General features: G+C 40.3%; 3 protein-coding genes across 3 annotated transcripts; 1 reads left to right on the top strand and 2 right to left on the bottom strand.

The window, feature by feature from the left end:
* Window positions 1-91: 91 nt before the first annotated feature.
* On the bottom strand, window positions 92-3,369 carry LOC148085443 (heterogeneous nuclear ribonucleoprotein M-like). The gene is made up of 13 exons (XM_087783649.1): window positions 3,320-3,369; window positions 3,123-3,216; window positions 2,692-3,024; window positions 2,433-2,586; window positions 2,307-2,356; window positions 2,172-2,232; window positions 1,922-2,047; window positions 1,795-1,842; window positions 1,658-1,726; window positions 1,467-1,568; window positions 816-1,396; window positions 688-739; window positions 92-607 (listed from the first exon to the last, which is right to left on the bottom strand). The coding sequence occupies exons 2-13, from the start codon at window positions 3,186-3,188 to the stop codon at window positions 444-446; spliced, it is 1,806 nt and encodes a 601-aa protein (XP_087639775.1). The 5' UTR covers window positions 3,189-3,216; window positions 3,320-3,369; the 3' UTR covers window positions 92-443.
* Window positions 3,370-3,874: 505 nt separating this feature from the next.
* On the bottom strand, window positions 3,875-6,166 carry LOC148085442 (heterogeneous nuclear ribonucleoprotein M-like). The gene is made up of 3 exons (XM_087783650.1): window positions 5,976-6,166; window positions 5,229-5,413; window positions 3,875-3,945 (listed from the first exon to the last, which is right to left on the bottom strand). The coding sequence occupies exons 1-3, from the start codon at window positions 6,029-6,031 to the stop codon at window positions 3,875-3,877; spliced, it is 312 nt and encodes a 103-aa protein (XP_087639776.1). The 5' UTR covers window positions 6,032-6,166.
* Window positions 6,167-7,309: 1,143 nt separating this feature from the next.
* dmap1 (DNA methyltransferase 1 associated protein 1) lies at window positions 7,310-13,788 on the top strand. The gene is made up of 10 exons (XM_087783648.1): window positions 7,310-7,714; window positions 8,040-8,131; window positions 8,295-8,490; window positions 9,134-9,292; window positions 9,358-9,525; window positions 9,797-9,982; window positions 10,507-10,578; window positions 11,148-11,220; window positions 11,832-12,178; window positions 13,262-13,788. The coding sequence occupies exons 1-10, from the start codon at window positions 7,619-7,621 to the stop codon at window positions 13,319-13,321; spliced, it is 1,449 nt and encodes a 482-aa protein (XP_087639774.1). The 5' UTR covers window positions 7,310-7,618; the 3' UTR covers window positions 13,322-13,788.
* Window positions 13,789-21,828: the final 8,040 nt, after the last annotated feature.

Below are 21,828 nucleotides of genomic sequence, written 5' to 3'. Positions count from 1 at the left end.
TTGACATATGAACCACCTTTTGATTCCCTTAAAGAAACTTGACTTGTGTCTATGGTTGAATCAGTTGGGATTGATTCCAGAGGAAACAATGTTGAAATCTAGAAAGATTGTTCTTTATTGGTAGAAAATGATCAATGGCATCTCTACATTAAATACCAAATAAAGACCGCATGCAAAAAATAAAGAGATTTAAACTGACATTTTTTAATCAAACCACATCATAGAACAAAGCAAAAGGTGAAACAGGAAATGCGTGGTGCAAGAAAATACATTTTTTGGTCTCTAAAAAAGTAAAAAATAAAACTAAAAAATTGATGGTAGCGATGCACCAAGTAAAATTAACATGATCTAAGGATCTTTAACAAACCACTTGAGCGGGATTATAAAATTGAAACCAGGACGATACAGAGTGTTTTGCCAAAGACGAGAAACAGAAGAAGGATTTATGCGTTTCTGTCGATCCTGACGTCGATCTCTCGTCCGCTGAGCCTGAAGCCGTTCATGGTGCGACAGGCCCGGTCGGCGGTGTCCGGGCTATCGAAGCGGACCACGCCACAGCCCTTGGACTTGCCGTTCTCCATTTTGATGTCAGCATACTGAACCATGCCTTCAGAAAATAGAACAATAAAAATGTTATTTAATGGGACTTTAAAGAGTGGACGTGGAGACTCGATAGTGATGACTCACCACAAGCGTTGAACGTATCCTTGAGCATCTTCCATGTGAAGTCAAATGGCAGCTAAAGGGGAAAGGTAGTTAATAAACAACTGTGGCTTGACATGTTTGTTTCATTAAAAAAAAAAAGAAAGTCCTACATTTCTGACAAAGATCTGGCAGCCCTTCCTCATGTTGTTTGCCCCAACACCAGGTCCACCTGCTCCCGGGCCACCGAAGGAATTGCCGCCGAATCCACGATCCATTTCTGCAGAGCGATCAAACTGACCGCCAAGACCGGCAGATCCCATCCGGTCCATTCCAGAGCCCATTCGGTCGAGACCACCGGAGGGAAATCGGTCGAGACCACCGGATGAACCCATGCGGTCGTAGCTGCTGGACATTCTGTCCAGGCCGGTGTTGCTGATCCGATCCATGCCTAAGCCAGAGTTAAAGTCCATGTTGCCGCCGCCGCTGCCGGCGCTTCCTGCACCACCTCCCATGCGGTCAAATCCACCTGGTCCGAGACGATCGATGCCAGAGCTCATACGATCCATACTTGGCCCAAGCCTGTCCATTCCTGACCCCATGCGGTCCATTCCGGAACCCATGCGGTCAAATCCGGATCCCATTCGATCAAGATCAGAGGGGCGGTCCATCCTGTCCATGCCCGGCAGACGATCCATGCCCGTTCCCATGCGATCCATTCCAGAGTTCATACGATCCATGTTCATGGTGTTGCCTGAAAGGAAGGGACATGTAAGAGACCAAAAACTTTATACATCCTTCATAGTCCAGAAATGAAAACTCACCCATGTTTCTATCAAAGGACTCTCCAAAATTGTTACGGGACATGCCCACATCGTTTCGACCAAAGTCTCTCTCGAAACTACCGCCAGCTCCACGGTCCAGATCTGAAAATGCAAGAGATCAAGAAGTAAGTCCAGGCTTTTTTTTCTTCTTTCATTTTCACCTAAAGTGAATATGTAGGAAAAAGTCTCACCGTTCATTCTGCCCATCCCAGAGGAACCAAAACGATCCATGTTGTTCATTCCTCCAAAGTTTTCGCCACCTTTATACAGAGAAGAGATGAATGTTGAAACGATGTGGCGATTAGATTTAGACCGTCAAGCAACATACCTCCACCCATGCGGCCACCCATGTTACCAAAGCCCATACCATCCATGCCTACAAGTCACAATTGCAAAGCTATAGTTTAATGATAATTCTATTTTAACTAATTAACAAAAAGGTGTAGACCAAATACCTCCAGGGCCCATGTTGCCCATTCCTCCTCCTCCACCTCCGCCTCCGCCTCCTCCACGGTTGAGTTGATTGGCATCTATCGGCTGGCCACCTGGTCCAAGACCTAACCCGATGCCGCTCAGACCACCTGGGGAAAATAAAAAAAATAAAAAAATAGTATAAAGATCCGATTAACCAATAAGCTTAACAGTGTTGTCAGACTAAACAGTAGGTCATAGTAAGGTCAACCATTGAGAAATCATGGGACTTACGAGGGAGAGAAGAAGGTGCCCTTTCAGGGGGTCCAAAGTCTTTGGGCATGGACTTCTCATCCTAAACAAGGGAGAAAACAAAACTATTGCCATCTTTTCATCAAGAGTCAGGAAGACTATTGAAAGGCAACTTACCAATTTGACGTGCATGACTCTGTTAAAAAGCATTTGTCCATTCAGCATAGCTGTGAAGTGGTTAAGAGAACAACTGTGCCAGTGAAATATAAACAGATAATCCAAGCATTTATTTTGAAAGGATACAGACAGCTTGGACAGCTTCAAGGGGCATTTCAAAGGTGACGGTGCCCATTCCTCTGCTCTTCCCGTCTTTGTCCTCTAGAAGGTCGGCCCTGAGCACCATTCCTGCCATGCTGAACACCTCTTTCAGCTTCTTCCAGCCAACTTTGTAGTCCAGCTGCAGAGAACAAGTAACCGATTAAATTTAGAACAACATTTATACAAGTGATGCTGCAATACTTGAAACGATGAAAAGAAATGAGCTAAAGTTTTCAAGTCTTACGTTTGCAACGAAGATGGTGCTTCCAATCCTGCCAGCTTGGAGGCCGTGGATCACTTCGTTGGGGATGTTGGGGTTGTTCATGAGGCTGGGTGGGATGTTGACCGTTGGTCCGTTCGGTCCTGGGCCCATGCGATCAATCCCTCCCATGCGGTCCATACCGCCACCCATGCGATCCATTCCACCCATACCGCCCCCCATGCGGTCCATACCGCCCATACCACCCCCCATGCGATCCATTCCGCCCATTCCTCCCATGCCCATTCCACCGTGGCCACCTGGAGGACCCATTCCAGATTTATTCATTTCCCTTTGAGAGATAAAACCATCTGGGTCCTGAAAAGAAAACATTTACAACTTTAGCATTCACAGTATCTTTGAAGAACTTGAGTGACGTTTTCGTCTTGCTCCAGATAAACATTGCCATGTCCCACCTCTTTCACTTTCAAAGGACGCCCATTGAGGTTGTGCTTGTTGACCTTCTCCACAGCTTTCTTCATTAGATCCTCAGTCCTGAACTCAACAACACTGGCGGAACAAAAAGAAATTCCATTTCAAATTCAATATACTCGTCAATTTAGAAAGTATTCTTTGAAAATCTGAATTGAAGTGTAGATAAAAAGGCACTTACGCGCAACCCTTTGTTGACGGAAGACCACAGATCAAGCCGAATACCAAGTCACAGGAGGAAACGTGAAAGTTAGTAATGATTATAGCAGATTCACTGATTTGGGAAAATTCATTTTGTTCTCATGCATAATTATTACAATTATTTTTAGTGTTTTTTTTTGTTTATCAATATATAAACACAACAAACTTAAGTGGTTCAAAAACATAAGGCCTGTTCCAAGTGGTTGAATTTAACACATGTGCTCCTGCAACAACCGCCTAATGACTAACTCAACTTGGGGTCAAATGGAAGAATCCAGCAACCAGGAAGACTTATCGTCTACGTCACTCTCGCATGTGGCTACGTTATAACCGATGGTTCTGAACTAAGAGAAGCAATCCACAAAAAAATTGAGTCAGAGACCAGCTCCACCAGATAGCACACCTCCGACATGCTGCCACCAACTGAAACACTCCTTTAGTGTTCTAATTGATAAACGATTCCCAACATTAACTGGAAAAAAAAGCTAAGGCTGCCAAGAAAAGCTTTGTCAAGAAGTATTCGTATGTTTTATGTTTATGTATTTGCACTTACCCTTGATTTGCCTTCAGCGTCCATTAAGTGATCCACGTACGTTACCTCACCCACTACAAATCAGATTCCAGACGACACACACCAAGGGGAGAGAAGCCGAGAGAACAATTGGGATTTAGAGTGGAAACAAGCAGGGCGGCGGGTGAAAGAGCTCGGACTGCCAGTCCGGAGCCTTCCTTCAGCACCTCAGCAGCAACACAATATGATACAGGTCTACAAAAGGCAATCTTATCTGCGTTTCTTTTGTTTTAAACAAAATGGGGCTTCTTTGCACGTCCTTGTAAAATTCACCCAAAGCAGCAAAAATCAATGGACAATGGGACAACTCTGGAGAAGACTTGAGCAAAAATACTTTAAGTCTGATAGACTGCATACGGCCATCAAACAAACTTATGCTTGACGTAAATTAGTGGAGAGTCAACATCAATACGAAGCCTCTGAAGGTTTTCACTTCACACCTGGAGATACTGTCGTCTTTCTCACACTTGAACAATGTATCAAGCTTCTTGCTCTTGAGCTTAGCCTAAATGGAAACCAACTGGAATAGAAAAGACTCCATTTAATTTTGAGGAAAGCTCTGGTACAAAAAAAAAAAACATGCTCCTGAGATGGACCCATTTCAGTGACAATAAAACAAATGTTAGCTTCGTCTAAACAGGATTTCCAGATCAATTACAATTGTGGTTATTGGACACCCACATCCTGACCAAACATCTTGGGACAAGGACAATGCAAAAGAAGTTGTACATTTTGTAGACCTGTATCCCCAACACATCCCATCACATATTTGTCTTTGGAACAAACTGTAGATCTGCTGAGAAAACGTGTTACCTAAAAGAAGAAAATGCAATTTAACTACAGTCATTAGTCAACACTGTACACACCCTCGTGGACAGCACCTTGCTTTGGTGAAAACCAAATTACTCGTGTCCATGAATTGATATTCATCGTAGATAATCTTCATTTGCAATAGTTCTTGTGATGTTACCTTCCAGAGGACATTTCATTTCTGCAATTTACTGATGTCTACGTATAAGCCAAGTCCAGAAAAGAACTTTAAAGTACATTTTGTACATTTCAATTCTCAATGGCCAACATCCACTTCCCAAGAACCAACAATTTATTTAGAGATGTTTTGTTCCTTCAAGGTTCAAAGGACCGTTTCAGCAGTAGAATCACTTTCCGAAACTAAATGAGGGCCTTCCTCCAAGACATTTCCACACAAATTCCTAAATGCATCTCCAAACTGCTGGCCATTATAGAGTTCACTGTGGTCGAAAAAAAATTAAACATGGATGATGCATTCAGAGAAATCCACCCTTTACAAAATCCTTACCTTTCTCCTTCATCAAGTCTTTGAGGGCTTGCCACTTCACGTCATATGGGATGTTGCTAACAAACACTCGGTATCTTTTGTTCACATTGCCATAGGGTTCAAAGCGACCGCCACCTCCTCCTCTCTTCTGTGGCCTCTCCTTCCTGCTGATGTTGGGCTCGTTCTTGGCTTTCCCATTGACTTCTCTGCACACAAAAACACATATTTTTTCTTTAGAATTAGCAATAAGTTGGAAGTTAGAGGAAGGATGTGATTTAAAAAAAATATGGCCCTGCACGTACAATTAACTTGAATAATGAATATGAAATATTTGGACTTGTAATGGATACACTACTTAGGGTATGTAAAAAAGGTAACAAGGTAAAATGCGGGAAAAGATAAAGAATTTAATATACGGTTATAAATTAACGAATAACGTTGATCATATCCAACATACACGTAAAACATATATTGAGGCTTTTCTGTTAACTTAATAGAATCATATTTACATCTGATTTTTACAATGAATCAATTAACTTAACGTCGTCAGTTGTAACGTAAAATGGCTGCTAGAACAATTTGTTCACAGTCCTTTAAAAACCTCAAAAGGTCATTAAAACAATCAATTATTACGCAGGAATCAAACTTTAACACAGGAGTGTTGAAACGATTTTAATCCGAGACCAGATAAAATAACGGGGTATAGGTACAATGGCGTTGCGCAGAACTAGCTTCTGCTAACAAAGGCCCGCAAATGAATGGACTCACCCTTGCTGCGGAGGACCCGCGTTCTGGACCGAGGTCTCAGTCTGCTCGTTCGCCATTTTGGTTTGGAGTTAGTGTTTACTTTCGAAAGAAATAGTAGCGCTTAGTGTTCGATTTGGGCCTTATTATTTACGACAAACTTCCACTGCAAGGCCAGCGTCTGCAGAAGCAATGCGCACTTCAGGACGAAAATGGCGGACTGGAGAGCGAACGGGCTCTTTTTTGAAAAGCTACGCAATTTCCGGTTGAGTGCTGCCCCCTAGCGGCATGGAATAGATAATGTTTGGAACATCACGTTGAATGATTTCTGTCTTTCTTACGCGACCTTCCTTTAAAATGTCAATACAAACAAGAGCAAGAGTACAAATATATGAATAAAAAAATAGTTGACAAACAAGCTACAATGTGAATGGATTTAGGTTGTCAAGAAGTAGTATTAATAAAATCACACAAATTAATTTCTAAATAAATCGAATCAGGAGACCAGCTAAAGTTTTATCTTTAAAATAAAGTAGTTTAAAAATAATGGAAATAGATATTAAAATAAAAGTCAGTGAGTGAGATGAATCTGTGCATGTCAAAATTTGGCAAATGTTTTTTTTTTACAGATCAATCCGGCCCAGAGTACCCTGGGTCAATAACTCGTTATAATAAATTCTACCTGTCTTGTTATATGGATCAAGAATATTAATGTATTTTGTTTGATAGTATTTTATGGTATTACTTATTTAGTTTATATTATACTCAAATGTAATTTTTCTTGTTTCACTTTATTAATTTCATTTTATTTATATTTATTTCATTCTTTTTGTAATGTACTGTCAAAATATCCTGTGTTTTGTTTAAAATACTGGCAAAAAAAATCTGAAATGTCAAAAACTATTTGTACCAATTAAAAAACGAATCAATAACAAAACAAAGATAAACAAAGGTCTGATAAAGCTTGGAGTAAGTAAGTAAGTCAGTAATTGTTATTTGTATAGCGCTTTTCCAGACCAGGGTCACAAAGCGCTTAAACAATCAAAACAATATTCAATAAAGTATATACTTTAAAGGGAAACTGATAACACAACAGGAGTTCCAGAAAATCAAGGAAAAGTCTGAACAAATAAAAACGTCTTAAGATGTTTCTTAAAGGAGTCAGTAGACTCTATCAAGCTTCTATCAATCTTTATTGGAGTGAAAGTAGATGGATCTGTAAGGATGCTTTCTGGTTGACCAGTCTCCACCCTTCAGAAAATAATTTTGCTGAATATTGATGTAATATTGTAATGTAATATTGATGTCAGACCATAGGGGGCGCCGTCGCGGCCGCGTGGCATGTGAAACCCGAAAGAGAAAACGAAGTAGAGCTAGCGGCTAATGCTAACTGTAAGCGGAACAATAGACGGCATGTCTAGCTTTATTCTCGTTCTTTACTTTTGTGAATAACGAACTGGTCGGATTATAACAAGGTCAATATATAACATAGCATCGGGTGCACGTTTTCCAGTTCAATGTAAACTATCGCCCGACGTAACTGTGAGATGGTGTTGTTAGCATTAGCTAAATAGATGAGCGCTCGCCGGTACTCGATGCTCACGTTAAATAAAACGACGGATTGATTTTGAGTTCCTTAGAACCAAAGTTTAGTGAAAGAAAGGATCATGGCTACTGGTGCTGATGTGAGGGACATTCTGGAGCTGACGGGAGGCGAGAATGATGGACCTATCAGCAAGAAGGACCTCATCAATTCAGACAAGGTGAGATTGAATTAAAACGTAAATAATATGCACTTGATCTCTTTTCCTTCAGGCAAATACAGTCACTTGCTGTTTATATGTCCGTGACTCATAAAAAATGTGCAGTGAACGGTATTTGGTGTCTACCTGTTGAAAGCTGCCCAGGTGAAGTCACTGGGAATCAAAACACTATTTAAAAAACATGGTCACTCATTTAAAGCCAACATTTGCTCAAATAAAAGAACTGTATGAGTTAATACAGATTTACAGAGGTCAATGTTTGTTTTTTTGCTTTATTAAATGATGTCAGATGATCATTGTTTTAAATTTCTGGTTCTTGTTTCAGAAAAAGTCCAAGAAGGCAACAGAAACATTGACCTTCAAGAGGCCGGAGGGAATGCATAGAGAAGTCTATGCTCTGCTGTATTCTGATAAGAAGTAAGAGGTTTACTTCATTTTGTTGGATCTTTCATTGCATTCTGCTAATATTTTCTAATCATTGTGTACATTTGGAAACGTCTGTCTCTTCTCACAAATTGTCTGTGACATCTCCTTAAAAAACTGAATAAACTTTGTCTTCGTGAAAACTTCCACTCTCCAGAGATGCGCCTCCTTTGCTGCCCAGCGATACAACACAAGGATACAGGACTGTCAAAGCAAAACTGGGCTGTAAGAAAGTGCGTCCCTGGAAATGGATGCCCTTCACCAATCCAGCTCGCAAAGATGGAGCCATTTTCCATCATTGGCGCCGCTCAGCAGAGGAAGGCAAAGACTACCCGTTCGCTCGCTTTAACAAGGTGAAAATGAAAATGTGTAAAAAAGATGGTTACGATGAAACTCTAATGATGGATAATATGGATAATTCTGCTTACAGTGAAGACGTGTAAACTTGGTATGTGCATAGAATTAAAAAGAAGATGTTGCCTTAGGCTTTCAAAATCATCGTGGAATTTGTTTAAATTTAGACCACTCAAGCTCGTTTGAATCTTCTATTCCCCCCTGATCCCAGGAAGAAACCTTGGTAAAAATATGCAGCTGGAATTGTTTGAAAAGATTACATTGAGTGCAAGATAAAGACAAGGACAACATCTTTTATTATGCTCCTTAAGTACTGCGACCATCTCTCATCAGATCGTTGAGCATCAATGTGCCACCTTTTTTGTTTGCCTCATAATCCAAAATATTTCACAATATTGTGGCATCATTTTATTATTTTTGGGGGCTTATTAGCATTTTCTTGCCTAGCAATAGCAAACAAAAATATACATAATCACATGACTTTTATTAAAATCTCCTTTATATTGGAAATCTGTTGTTTGTCAAATGTGTATTAATATTTAAATTTAACTTTTTTTTTTAACCCAACAAGCAATTTCAGCTGATTGTTGAAATGAATTGTTTATTTAATTTCCTTTTTCTCCCTCCTGTTCTCGTGCCTAGACGGTGCAAGTGCCGGTGTACTCTGAGCAAGAATATCAGAGTCATCTCCACGACGACGGCTGGACAAAATCAGAAACGGACCATCTTTTCGATTTATGCAAACGCTTTGATCTTCGATTCGTAGTTGTCCATGACCGCTACGACCACCAACAATACAGAGTAAACCTTTCATCTAACTATATTTCATCAATGTTTTACTTACACGCTTCTTTGTCTGTGGTTAGAAACGCTCCGTGGAAGACTTGAAGGAACGCTACTATAATGTTTGTGGGAAGCTCACCAAGGTCCGTGCACCTTCCGGGGTAGAGCCGAAGATCTATATATTCGATGCCGGGCATGAGCGCCGACGCAAAGAGCAACTGGAGAAGCTCTTCAATCGCACACCTGAACAAGTTAGTTTTATCTTTTCATCATGACAAACGATACTTAAATGCTTTTTGTCTGTTAATACATCACTTTTATTAAGTTTCTAGTTAAATTAAAACATATAGACATTTTATATATATATATATATATATATATATATATATATATACATGTATGTATATAAATATGTCTATAGGGACCACCAACAAAAGAGTTACTGATACTTTTAAACCTTTTTTTCAGTGGATATATTCATTGTTTGTGCTTAAAGATGCATTTCTACTGTTTGTCCTGCAGGTGGCAGAGGAAGAGTATCTAATGCAGGAGCTGAGGAAGATAGAAAATCGGAAGAAGGAGCGCGAGAGGAAAGACCAGGACTGGCAGAAACTCATCAAAGCAGCGGACACCAACACAGAGATGAGGCGAGCAGAGAAGAGGGTCTCTAAGAAGAAACTCCCACAGAAGAGAGAAACGGAGAAACCGGTAAAACTGTGCACACGTTCAACATCCATCAAACCATCTATTGAATATATGTCGCCCAGAGTAGAATATGCGATATTAAGCATTGTGTTTTGTAATGATAACAATGAGGATGCTAAATAACACCCTTTTGTTTCTTTAACGTCATTCAAGACATGTTTTCCCTGTTCTATAATAGTCAAAAAAACTTGACCATGATCATAAAAATAACAACTTTTACACCATAAAAGGACATCAAGGTTGTAAACGGGATGCTTTTCATTTTATGATCAATATTATTATATATTAATAAATTCATAAAATATCGATCCCAACCTCAATAAATGTATATTTAATTAGGTATGTGACGTTTTGTGACTTTCCTATGATGTAAATGCATGCAGTAAATATGACAACACTGATGAAGACGATTCATTTCAGTCTTTAAAATCATCAAAGTTTACATTTTAGTCAGACTAGTGAATATATTATAAGTGGGTGCACAATGGTTTACGGTACATAAACATTTTCGTCCTGTGCTGCAATAGGCTGTTCCAGAAACCGCAGGCCTCAAGTTCCCTGATTTCAAATCATCTGGTGTAACACTGCGCAGTCAGAGGGTGAGTCCATTAAAACACGTTTCCTTCCATGTGTCTACGATGTCTCTTCTAGTGTAAATACCTCCCAAATATCGACAAAAAGTTTCTTGTAAAGTTTAATTTCCTAATAAATAATTGAGACCAAAGTTTCTCTAGTGTAGCTTTTCACTTTCTAAATCTTAATCTACATTTCCTCAGTCCAGGAAAGTCTGTTTGCTTTTAATTAAATTCAAATAAAGTGTTGCAGTCTCTGACCTTGTGGTAAATGTATACGAGTGTTTGACTTGAGCCCCTGATCTCCCATTAGCACCGAGATGATTAATTCAGACGGCGGCTCGCAAATATTTGTAAGATGTTGCGCCGCGACCCTTATTCGTCTTCAAGACGGATGTGCAGCCGCGGCTCCAGCTGAGAACTGCATTAGCAAAACGCGAGCGCTCCTGCGGGCCATCAGTCAGACAGAGTTCAGTGAATAAAGACGTTTTGAAGTGGCCCGCTGAAGTGCATTTCATACGAATTAAAGGCTGTTTATCCTCGTATCATCGCCACTTTAAATCACATCGCTGTGTGTTGGTGTTTGTGTGATTTAGATGAAGCTGCAGGGCTCGGTGGGCCAGAGGAAGATCAAGGCCATTGAGCAGATCCTCATCGATCAAGGAGTGGGTGAGTTTGAGAAAGTGGACTCGAGCTGTGGTTATTTTAAATTGCTGAGTTTGTAACTTAAACTTTCACTTGAGAAGTTACGTCAAGTCTCCACTTGTCTTGTCCAAGATGAACTAGAAGTTTGATTGACTCGTTTAACTCCAGAGAGTTTGTTAAACTATTAATTTAAAACGAGGATATCTTTCCTTTTAACTAAAGTTGAAGTTTAAATATGTTGGGAGAACTCTCCGAACGCCATCTTCCTCTAGGAATGTGTTGAACCCACGTTTTCAGGGTCAATGTGTGTCATGTGTAGCTCAGATTCCAAAGGTGGAAATGGATTTATTGGATGTAAGTAAGTAAGTCATTTTTATTTGTATAGCGCTTTTCCAGACCAGGGTCACAAAGCGTTTAAACAATCAAAACAATATTCAATAAAGTATATACTTTAAAGATCAAGATAAAACTGATAACACAACAGGAGTTCCAGAAAATCAAGGAAAAGCCTGAACAATTAAAAACGTCTTAACATGTTTCTTAAAGGAGTCAGTATTATTTTAGAACCTTGTGCCTCCAACTAACCTGTCAAAAACAAACTTTATATAGTTTTTTTCCACCGTCTCCTCCTGCAGATATCAACCCCATGCCCACGGAAGAGATCGTCCAGATGTTCAACGAGCTGCGCAGCGACCTGGTGCTGCTCTACGAGCTGAAGCAGGCGCACAGCAGCTGCGAGTACGAGCAGCAGATGCTGCGTCACCGTTACGAGGCTCTGTTCAAAACCGGGAGCGGAGCCGGCGCCGGCGGGATCTTATCGGCGGCTGTCACTCAACACGGAGACGCTTCGAACGCCACCAACGCCTCCGTGACGTCGATGCCGGGCAGCGACTCTCAGATCTGGGCCGGGGCTGACGACATCAAGCTGGAGGCGAAGGAACAGATCATCGACGTGGTCGGAGCACCTCTGACTCCGAACTCGGTGAGCCACTTCATTTGACTCGGATCTATTTAGGAGCTACTAATGCGAAACTATAACTCTCCTGACTCATGTTTCAAATGTTGAAATCTTTATCTCCAAGATGCAGTAAGTCTCTCATCATGACCATGGTTTGAACTTATTACTTTATAAAGTTCTCCCCCGTCTGAAATCTGGGCGAACGAGAGGTTACGAGAGCGGAGTCCATTATGACATAATAATGGCTTCACTCCTCCTCCAGCCGGCTGTAATCATGCCCCGCTTTGTTAAACAACGAGTCCCTTGGAGGTGGAGACTTTAAGGATAGATGACGCTCAGTGACAAACCTCGATGTTTTACCAATAACAGCAGAGGGTGTGGTTACAGACACAAACTTTAGAAAGATTACAAATGGAGGTCTAAGCTCTAAGATACCCTTTAATCAACACATTGGATGGATGGATGGATGGATGGATGGATGGATGGATGGATGGATAACATTTTCAAGTTGATTCCTAGAACCACAGCTTCAGATGAACCAACTTCCTCTGAAGATAATGGTCTCAATAGTCCGACACAAACCTTTCTTTCTCCCTAAATTTTATCACAAACTCATCAACTGTTTTTCAAAAATTCTTTCTATTTCAATATCTTTTATTAATGATAACAACTGTTACTTTAGTAGTGTTTCTGCTTCTCTGGGCTCAGAGTAAATATGTGTTTGGGATCAGATTAACTGTTATAACAATAATACATTTACTTCTATAGCAAAAGTCAAAGTGTTTAACATAAAAACAGAATAAAAATCAAACATGAAAACCTCTCATCACGAGGCAACAAGAGTCAAACCCAGCACGGATAGAATTGACTGACGGAACGAGGATAACAGAAGGAGAATTACTTGAATAAATGCATAAATATAATCTGCTTAATGCAAATAAATAGTGTTAACAGGTAATATTTATTGTCACATGGTTTCGATTCATCCGTTCATGTCTTGTTTTACTGAACTAAGCTTCAACTTTGACCAGCGGTCGGAGGAGAAGAACTCGATAAAGCGACTCGCTAAAGTAAATCTTCTCTCTCAATATTTTTCTTCGGTCGCAGCGCAAACGGAGAGAGTCGGCCTCCAGCTCGTCCTCGGTGAAGAAGGTGAAGAAGGCTTGACGGGAGACAAAAAAGATGGATTCCAGGCCGAAAGAGAAGCACAACAAGGATTCCAACCGACACGGCAGCAGAACTTCTCCAGCATCTTCCTCGTGACAAAGACAACAACTGAGTGACATTTCATTCCATTACTGCGCTGCTCTCGCTTCCACCGCTTCTCGGCCCGAGACGCAGCCGCATCAACTGTAAATTGCCAGGCGGAGCTAATCGGGAGTTTGGGAGAAGCTGGGAATGAGCCAGTAATTGAAATGAAAGAGCAGAGACGGTCGGCGTGGGACGACCTCAACCTGCAATACTCTGTTTTTCCTGGCCTAATCATGTCGGGGTGTTTACTGGAAATTGTGTTTTTTCTGTCGGTGTGCGGCCGCTGGAAGTCACCTTCTGGTGTGTTGGTCCACAGAGCAGCCACTCGCTCGTCCTCCGGTGAAGATGCTTTAATGATTCAATAAACCTCTTTGTTCTTTCTACTCCTCGCTCCTTCTTTCCACCTCTCTGGTAATGAGACGGACGACACGTTTGCCGGGGAAACTGTAGGATCACGACTTCCTTGGCTCGCGCGTCACTTAAGTTAAGTGGCGACTAAAGACTTCATTAATATGATAATTAAGCAGAGATCATTGGCGCAGCCGCGGAAACTTCATTAGCCGCTGTCCCCGTAATGTTGCTAATTGCGTGTCAATTACAGCGGTTAGCCTACGTTGACATTAATTTCCATGCAAATTCAAAAACGTTTCCCAGAAGAATTGTACGATGATTGGAGCGTAGACGCTTTAAAAACATATTTATGTCCAGAGTCCAGCTTCATTAAAAAGCCTCCGGGCAGCAACAGTTGATGTATTATGCAATAGCTGTGGATCCATGAGGGCAGAACTCTAATAATCATGGATTCATACAAAATCAGACTTTAGAGTTCTTGCTTTTTTATTTTCTAGAAAGTGATGGGAATAATCTTGAAAATAACATTGTAAGTTTAGATAATAATTTAGAGTAATTTAACTACTGGAGCACTCAAACATATTTTTAGTAGTGATGGGCTGATGAAGCTTCATGAAACAGTGTCATGTTGTTTAGAGGTCAGTAGGTGGCGCCATCAGTTTAAAAATGATGTGATGTTTCATTAGAACAGTTGTTCAAACCAAAGGAAAAGAGACCGCCATCTAGTGGACTCTGAAAAATAATGAAACTGTTTCATAAAGCTTCACCAGACCATCACTAGTTTTGAGGTGTTGAACAAGCAAAACTGAAACTGAAATAACTGCTCTGGAAGCTCGAGTTCTGAACCAAACCTGGGCCCGGAGCGGCTCGGGGACCCGACATGGCCTTTTGCCTGCACTTATACGGACTTATGAAGTTAGAGAGAAATACTGCGCTGTTTATGATTTTTCACATTTAAATTCGAACCAGATCAAGATCATGTTCTTTTTAAAAGTTTTACAACATTTAATACATAAGATAAAAGTGATAGTTTATTCGATATTTGATACTTTGCATGTAATATGCCGTTTTTATTGTTTAAATTGAATTTAAATTGAATTTAATGGGGGTCTTCTGCTCCCCTTGTGTCCGCTTTTCCTAAGTGATGGTCTGATAAAGCTTCATGAAATAGTGTCATTATTTTCAGAGTCCACTAGATGGCGGTCTCTGCACTATTTTCCTGTGTTTTGAGCGACTGTTTTAATTACAAAATAAATCATTTTAAAACTGTTGGCGCCACCTAGTGACCTCTAAACAACATGACACTGTTTCATGAAGCTTCATCAGCCCATCACTACTTTAAATTGACCTGATCGAGGTATCCTAACTTTACAAAGAGACAGATTTACTACGGTGGTAAACAAGGTAGTTCATGTTGGAAAACAACCTCTCAAGATGTGAAAGAAATAAGAGAGAAGTACATAATACTTTTCGTCAACTGAATTTGAAAGATTCACACAACCACTTTAATATAAGCCCCGCCCCTTAAGATCAAATCTCCACACATTTAACATCAAATTAATTTAAAATTTCAATATTATATAAAATGTGAAAATGATTCATGACATTTAAACATTTATTAAATCATATAAAATGTGAAATTAATATAAAGAAGCAGAAGACTGTGAAGTGTCAAATTCAGTCGATGAAAAGTATCATGTACGTCTCTCTGAAATACATATTATAGTTAACATGTCAATCAAGTGGTGTAGTGTATCAAGTATCTCACTTTTTGAATGGTTGAATATAACATTTAAAACGTTGTTAGTTTTGTTTAAGCTTTTAATCATTTATTTTTGAATAATTGAAATTCAATTTTCTTTAGATTTTTCACAAATAATTTAATTAATAATTTAAATTAAAATATCAACATATTTCTAAATAAAAAAATAAAAAAATTACTAAATAAAAAAAGGAGAATTATGAATAATCAGTAGAAAATGGATGGATGGATGGCATTTTTAAAATTAGTATTTTTCGTTCATAGTTTTAAATTCATTAAAATATATACTGTATATATATCGAATTTAAAAGGCTACAAATAAATTAAAAAAATGAATTAAAACATTTATTTTTATAATTATTGTGACTGGAATATATATATATAAAAAAAACACTATTCAATGAAAATAATAATCTAAATTAATTAAATGAAAACAAATTCAACATTTGAGTAAAGAAACTCTAATATTAAATCATAATAAAATAATACAAAACCCTCAATAAATTAAAGTTTCAACATTTGGCGCTGATTTACAATTTCAAACCATAATGTTTTTTTATTTATAGCTACTTTGACATTTCTCACCGTCCAACTTGATGGAAATATATATATATATATTATAATATATATACTTCAAGTACCTACATTACACAATGCAGCGTAAAACGTCCGCCGCTAATGCTCGCTCGTTTCACAGTCAATAAAAAACCTCACGCAAAACACATTCCGAATGACATAAAACCTCCTTTTTTTTCCTGGCGGCACGTGAATTATCGCATGTTTTTATTTATTCAAAATCACCGAGAACTATTTCCAGTGGAAAACCTGCGACAGCGAATAAACTCGTACACACGTTTGATTGAGAGAGAAAAAGGGAGTGAAGGGAGGCAAGTAAACATGGCTAAAATGGATTCCCCGTGTCTATATTTCATGTTGAAAATTGGCTCATAAATCCAGGGGCTTGATCTATGGAGCCCGTTGTTGCTTGAAAAAACCTCCGTAAATGTGTAATTTCTCCCTTGACAGAACACAGCCGAGAGGCTATCTTTCTTTTGCCTCCCCCCCCCCCCTTTACCCTTTTTTTTTTCTTTCCTCTGTCTCTCAACCCCGGCCTCTTCCTCTCCCTGGCTGCTTTTGGATTAATGCTCTCCCTCCTTTCATGCTCCTGCGATATCTTCTTTTCATCACCGCTCATCCATTCATCACGGCCGGGGCCTTACGCTCCTCCTGCCTCCAATAATCGGGGCTCGTCTCCGGTTTATATGGCAGCTGTCTTGTACGATGGGCTTCAAGAAGGCGGAGATTATTAATAAATACTAGTGTAAATTGAAAATAGCCGTGCGGGGGGATGCACCGGCGGTCATGTGTGAATGATAAAGACCCCCGCCCCCCCCCACACACACACACACACAACAGTCCCGTCTGGCTCCGTCTGCCCTCTGCTCCGGTGGCAACACTGATGTAAAAAGCATGACCACGTCGTCTAATGTGTTTGTGATGGCATTGAGATGAGATCTCTTCATCACCGCCGGGGGGCCTTAATCACGGGGGCCTAAGAGGTACGTCGGCTGTTTATCATAATTGAAGTGCATCCTGGGTAATCGCCGGCATACGTCACTGTCCGGGGTGCAGACGGCGCCGCCGGTGATTGAGCGCACAGTTAAGGGGAAGGATGAGCGGGGCGAAGGACGCCGGGGTTGCAGGTAATAGTGGACGTGATGGAAGGTTGGCAGAACGCATCACACCTTCGGGTAATTGTTGATGTGACAATGATTAGATTGTCGATGCTTCCTTCTCGGCGGCTTCGTACTTATCACGTCCAATGAGCTGCTGCTGCTGCTGCTGCTGGATCATTTCCCTTTCCCCGTGTGTCAGAACCTCTCGTCTCCATCTATGTGGGTCACCTTCAGGGAGGAAACTTTTTAATCATCGCTCCGCATCAAACTCCCGGGGAAGCACAAAGAGAAGAAGGGCCACAGGTTTTTTTTTTCGGACACATCAGTCGAGGGGGCCCTCAGGGCCCGGACAGTTTTGGGGGAAGTCATTTCCACTGGATCTTTCTGCAGGTGGGGAAAAAAGTCCCGCTCGCACACAGACCCAATCACTGCTGCTAAGCAGTGCTTACAGCCAGGCATTAACCCCACTGTCCACTCTCAGCTCTCCAGCCCCCGGGAGGGAAGCCGAGCCGAGAGGAGCCCAGAGACTGGACTAAATCTTCTGATGCTTCAGGTGCTCCGACGCTCAAGTCTCCTCTCAATTATTCTGTCAGGGTTTTTTTTATCCCACTGGTAAAATGTCAACACATCAACATTCATGTGAGAATAAACATCAGGAGTCCACTCTAGCTCTTGACCTCTCAAAAAGGTAACTTAAAGTTCAACTAAAGTGTTGATTTAAGTGTGTCTTAAATAGATGTTGGACTCTATTGTATCATCAGTGTCTGTTTGTACAAAACTCTCTTTTCTTTGAAATATTTACATTAGAAAATGTGTTTAAACCCCGCCCACTCAAACCACTTTGTTTTTCTGGAGATTAAATCTTGTTTACCTTAACCACACCCACTCTGCTGTGATTGGTCAAACGTCAAGGTTTGTGATCCCATCATCAATCCTAGTAGTCTCTTTGAAGGGACTTTAGGAATTCGTTGTATGAGGGTCTTGTTGTATAAACAAAGCGGGGGCATGATTACAGCTAGCTGGAGGAGGAGTGAAGCCATTATTACGTCCTAATGGCTCTCGTAACCTCTTGTTCGCCCAGATTTCAGACGGGGGAGAACTTTATAAAGTAATAAGTTGAAAACATGGTCATGATGAGAGACTTACTGCATCTTGGAGAGGAAGATTCAACATTTGAAACATGTGAGTCAGGAGAGTTGAGTTTTTACATTAATTCAACTTAAAAATGTCAAAAATTGGTTTGATTTTTATTGTCAAATATGAATCTATATTAACCATTTTCACATTTATTTACTAAAAAGTAACTAAAATGTGCTAAATGTTTCATAATTACTCAATTTAAAAAAACTAACATAACTGTAATTGAGCTGCATATTAAAATGATACTATAGTTATGTTTTTCTTTTTTTTAAAGAAAGCTTAAATTCCTATGGAAAAGTCTGTCCTGGTCTAAAAGGAACGGAAGTACAAGTAAGAGTCACAGTTGTTTACAAAACATATACTGTATATTTAATAAAACTAATTCTAAAAACAAAATCCACAAGAGTCCAATAGCTGAATAGAAAGTAAGAGTCCAAAATCTCCCGCAAAATGTCCATTGACCAGAACGTCTGCCAATAAACAGAAAAGGAAAACGAAGAATGAGACGAAGGTCAAAAACCACTTTAATGCTCAGGCATCAAGGGAAAATACAATATAAATCACAGCAAATTACCAACGTACGGAAAACTTTTGGTCCGACACACTGGTCTGGAGGCACGTGGTAGAAACAGTCAGGTGATCAGTCAAGAACAAGAGGTGAGAATCGGAGAAAACAGGAAGTGACAAATCTAAATAAAATATATAATAAATCAAATGAGAACATTACGACATAACAAAGTCACGATGATTTCCGACACATAACGCAGTGACTGAGTCACGTTTCATACGTATTTTAAAAGTATTATCTAAATATTCTTGTTTTTTATATTATGCGTTAAATTCATAGAGTCAATGTTTGAATGTTTTGCTCTTTAAACAAACTATGGGGGGAACACTTAAATATAATGTATATATTTTTACTGAAACTATGTTTAACTCATCTGTCGATGTTTGTTTTGAAAGACATGCAGATAATACAGACAAACAGACAATACAAATTAAATCCTAAACTCAAAAACTTTATAATACATTGTTTTTTTTAATTGTTGTTCTAGGACATTATGAGGGCCACATAAATGAAGGCAAAGGGCCACAAGTGGCCCCCTGACCAACCCGACATGGTTCTGTTGTAACGCTTACATGTTCCCGCTGTTACAAAGTCACTGTCTCTTTGAGTGACATCACAGACAGCAGATGACAGACGTATAACACATAATAGATGGAGAATCTTTGTTATAATGTTGTAATATAAAGAAAGTAACTGAAGGGTGCACTTGCAAGCTTGGCTAGTCAATAACCGCTAAAATCAAGCTCTACACTTAACTTCCGTATTTTGTCATCTTACTATTATTATAAAACATATTTTTTATGTCGATACTCAATTCCATGTTTGGAGTTTCAATAGTAGCTTTGACGTCCAGAGAACCCAAGAGACCACTTTCATTCCAGCTCTGTCATTTTTCATTCTTTCTAAAGTAAACAGGGTTTTTTTTCTTTCAGCAGTTCCAGCAGGAAATAATCAATTTTCTCACTGCCTTGTATAGAAGTCATTTTCTGAGTCAACAGAAGCTTCAAACGGAGCTAAAATATATATTTTTATTTCATAAGTATAGCACCTGGAGTATAGCAACCTCCACATAAAAGGTATCTATTTTAAGTCTGTTTTATTCAAACATTGTTAATGAAGGTATTAACTCCATCAGCTCCTCGACACCAGCTAGAGATTCACTGACTTTACATGCCAGTAGAAAATTAAAGACTCCTAATATAGTACCTTGTGGAACACCATGAGTGACTTTGCCTAACTCTCTGATTCTTTGAATGGAATTTTTTTCTCTATGCTGGGGTGGTGACTTTTGTATGTGTTGTGGTGGTATTTGTGAGTCTGTGTTGGCAGGGTGTGTGTGTTTCTGGGTTGGTATGTGTCTCTGTTGGTGTGGTGTGTGTGTGTTTGTTTGGGAGTGTGTGTGTCTCTGTTGTATATGTTTTTATCTGGCGTGATTTGTGTGTGTGTGTGTGTGTGTGTGTTGGCTTGGTGTGTATGTGATAGGGTGGTGAATGTGTGTCTGTGTTGGTGTATGTGTGTTTCTCTGTCAGTGTGTGCTTGTGTCTGTATTGATGTGGTGTGTGCGTGTGTGTGTGATGGTGTGGTGTGTATTGAAGTGGTGTTTGTATTTCTGTATTGCCATGGTGTGTGTGTATGTGTGTCTGTATTGCCGTGGTGTATATGTGTGGTGGGGTGGTGTTTGTGTGCTTCTTGACGCGGTGTGTGTGTGTGTGTGTTTGTTTCTTGACGTGGGGTGTGTTGGGGTGGTGTGTGTGCCTTGGCATGTGTGTGTGTGTGTGTGTATTGGGGTGGTCTGTGTTTGTGTCTTGATGTGGTGTGTGTGTATTGGGGTGGTGTGTGTTTGTGTCTTCAAGTGGTGTGTGTGTGTGTTAGTGTCTTGACGTGGTGTGTGTTGGGGTGGTGTGTGTTGGGGTGGAGTGTGGGTCTTGACATGTGTACATGTGTGTATTGGGGTGGTGTGTGTTTATGTCTTGATGTGGTGTGTGTGTGTTGACATGTGTGTGTATTTGGGTGGTGTGTGTTTGTGTCTTGATGTGTTGTGTGTGCGTTAGTGTCTTGACATGGCGTGTGTTGGGGTGGTGTGTGTGTCTTGACATGTGTGCGTTTGTTTATTAGGGTGGTGTGTGTTTGTGTCTTCAAGTGGTGTGTGTGTGTGTTAGTGTCTTGACATGATGTGTGTTGGGGTGGTGTGTGTGTCTTGACATGTGTGCGTTTGTGTATTAGGTTGGTGTTTGTGTGTGTCTTCAAGTGGCGTGTGTGTGTTAATGTCTTGACATGGTGTGTGTTAGGGTGGTGAGTGTGTCTTGACATGTGTGTGTTTGTGTATTGGGGTGGTGTTTGTTTGTGTCTTCAAGTGGCGTGTGTGTGTTAATGTCTTGACATGGTGTGTGTTAGGGTGGTGAGTGTGTCTTGACATGTGTGTGTTTGTGTATTAGGGTGGTGTGTGTTTGTGTCTTCAAGTGGCGTGTGTGTGTTAATGTCTTGACATGGTGTGTGTTAGGGTGGTGAGTGTGTCTTGACATGTGTGCGTTTGTGTATTAGGGTGGTGTGTGTCTGTGTCTTGATGTGGTGTGTGTGAGTGTTTGTGTCTCCTTGACCTCTCCACAGGTCAATGTGACGTGTCAGTGAGTCGTCTGAACAACATGTGACAGGAGTTGAACATATCAAGTAAACGTCCATCTCTACCTTCACCAGAACAAGTCTTACAAAAAAAACAAAATCCAATTTACTGTGTGGCTCTAGTGCTGTGACAGAAAAGGAATTAAACGTTACCAATAACTCTCTGGGTCAGCGGTGCCGGCATCACTCGGTAACAAGTGATTTGAACCTCTTACCAGCCGCTTGACACCAGATGTTTACACATTCACTGGCTTTACATGCTAGTAGAAAATAAAAGACTCCTAATAGAGTACCTTGTGGAACACCG

This window comes from Callionymus lyra, chromosome 2 (assembly GCF_982586985.1).
Source record: "Callionymus lyra chromosome 2, fCalLyr1.hap1.1, whole genome shotgun sequence".
Lineage (NCBI taxonomy): Eukaryota > Metazoa > Chordata > Actinopteri > Syngnathiformes > Callionymidae > Callionymus > Callionymus lyra.
This window is presented reverse-complemented; position numbering and strand designations above follow the sequence as displayed.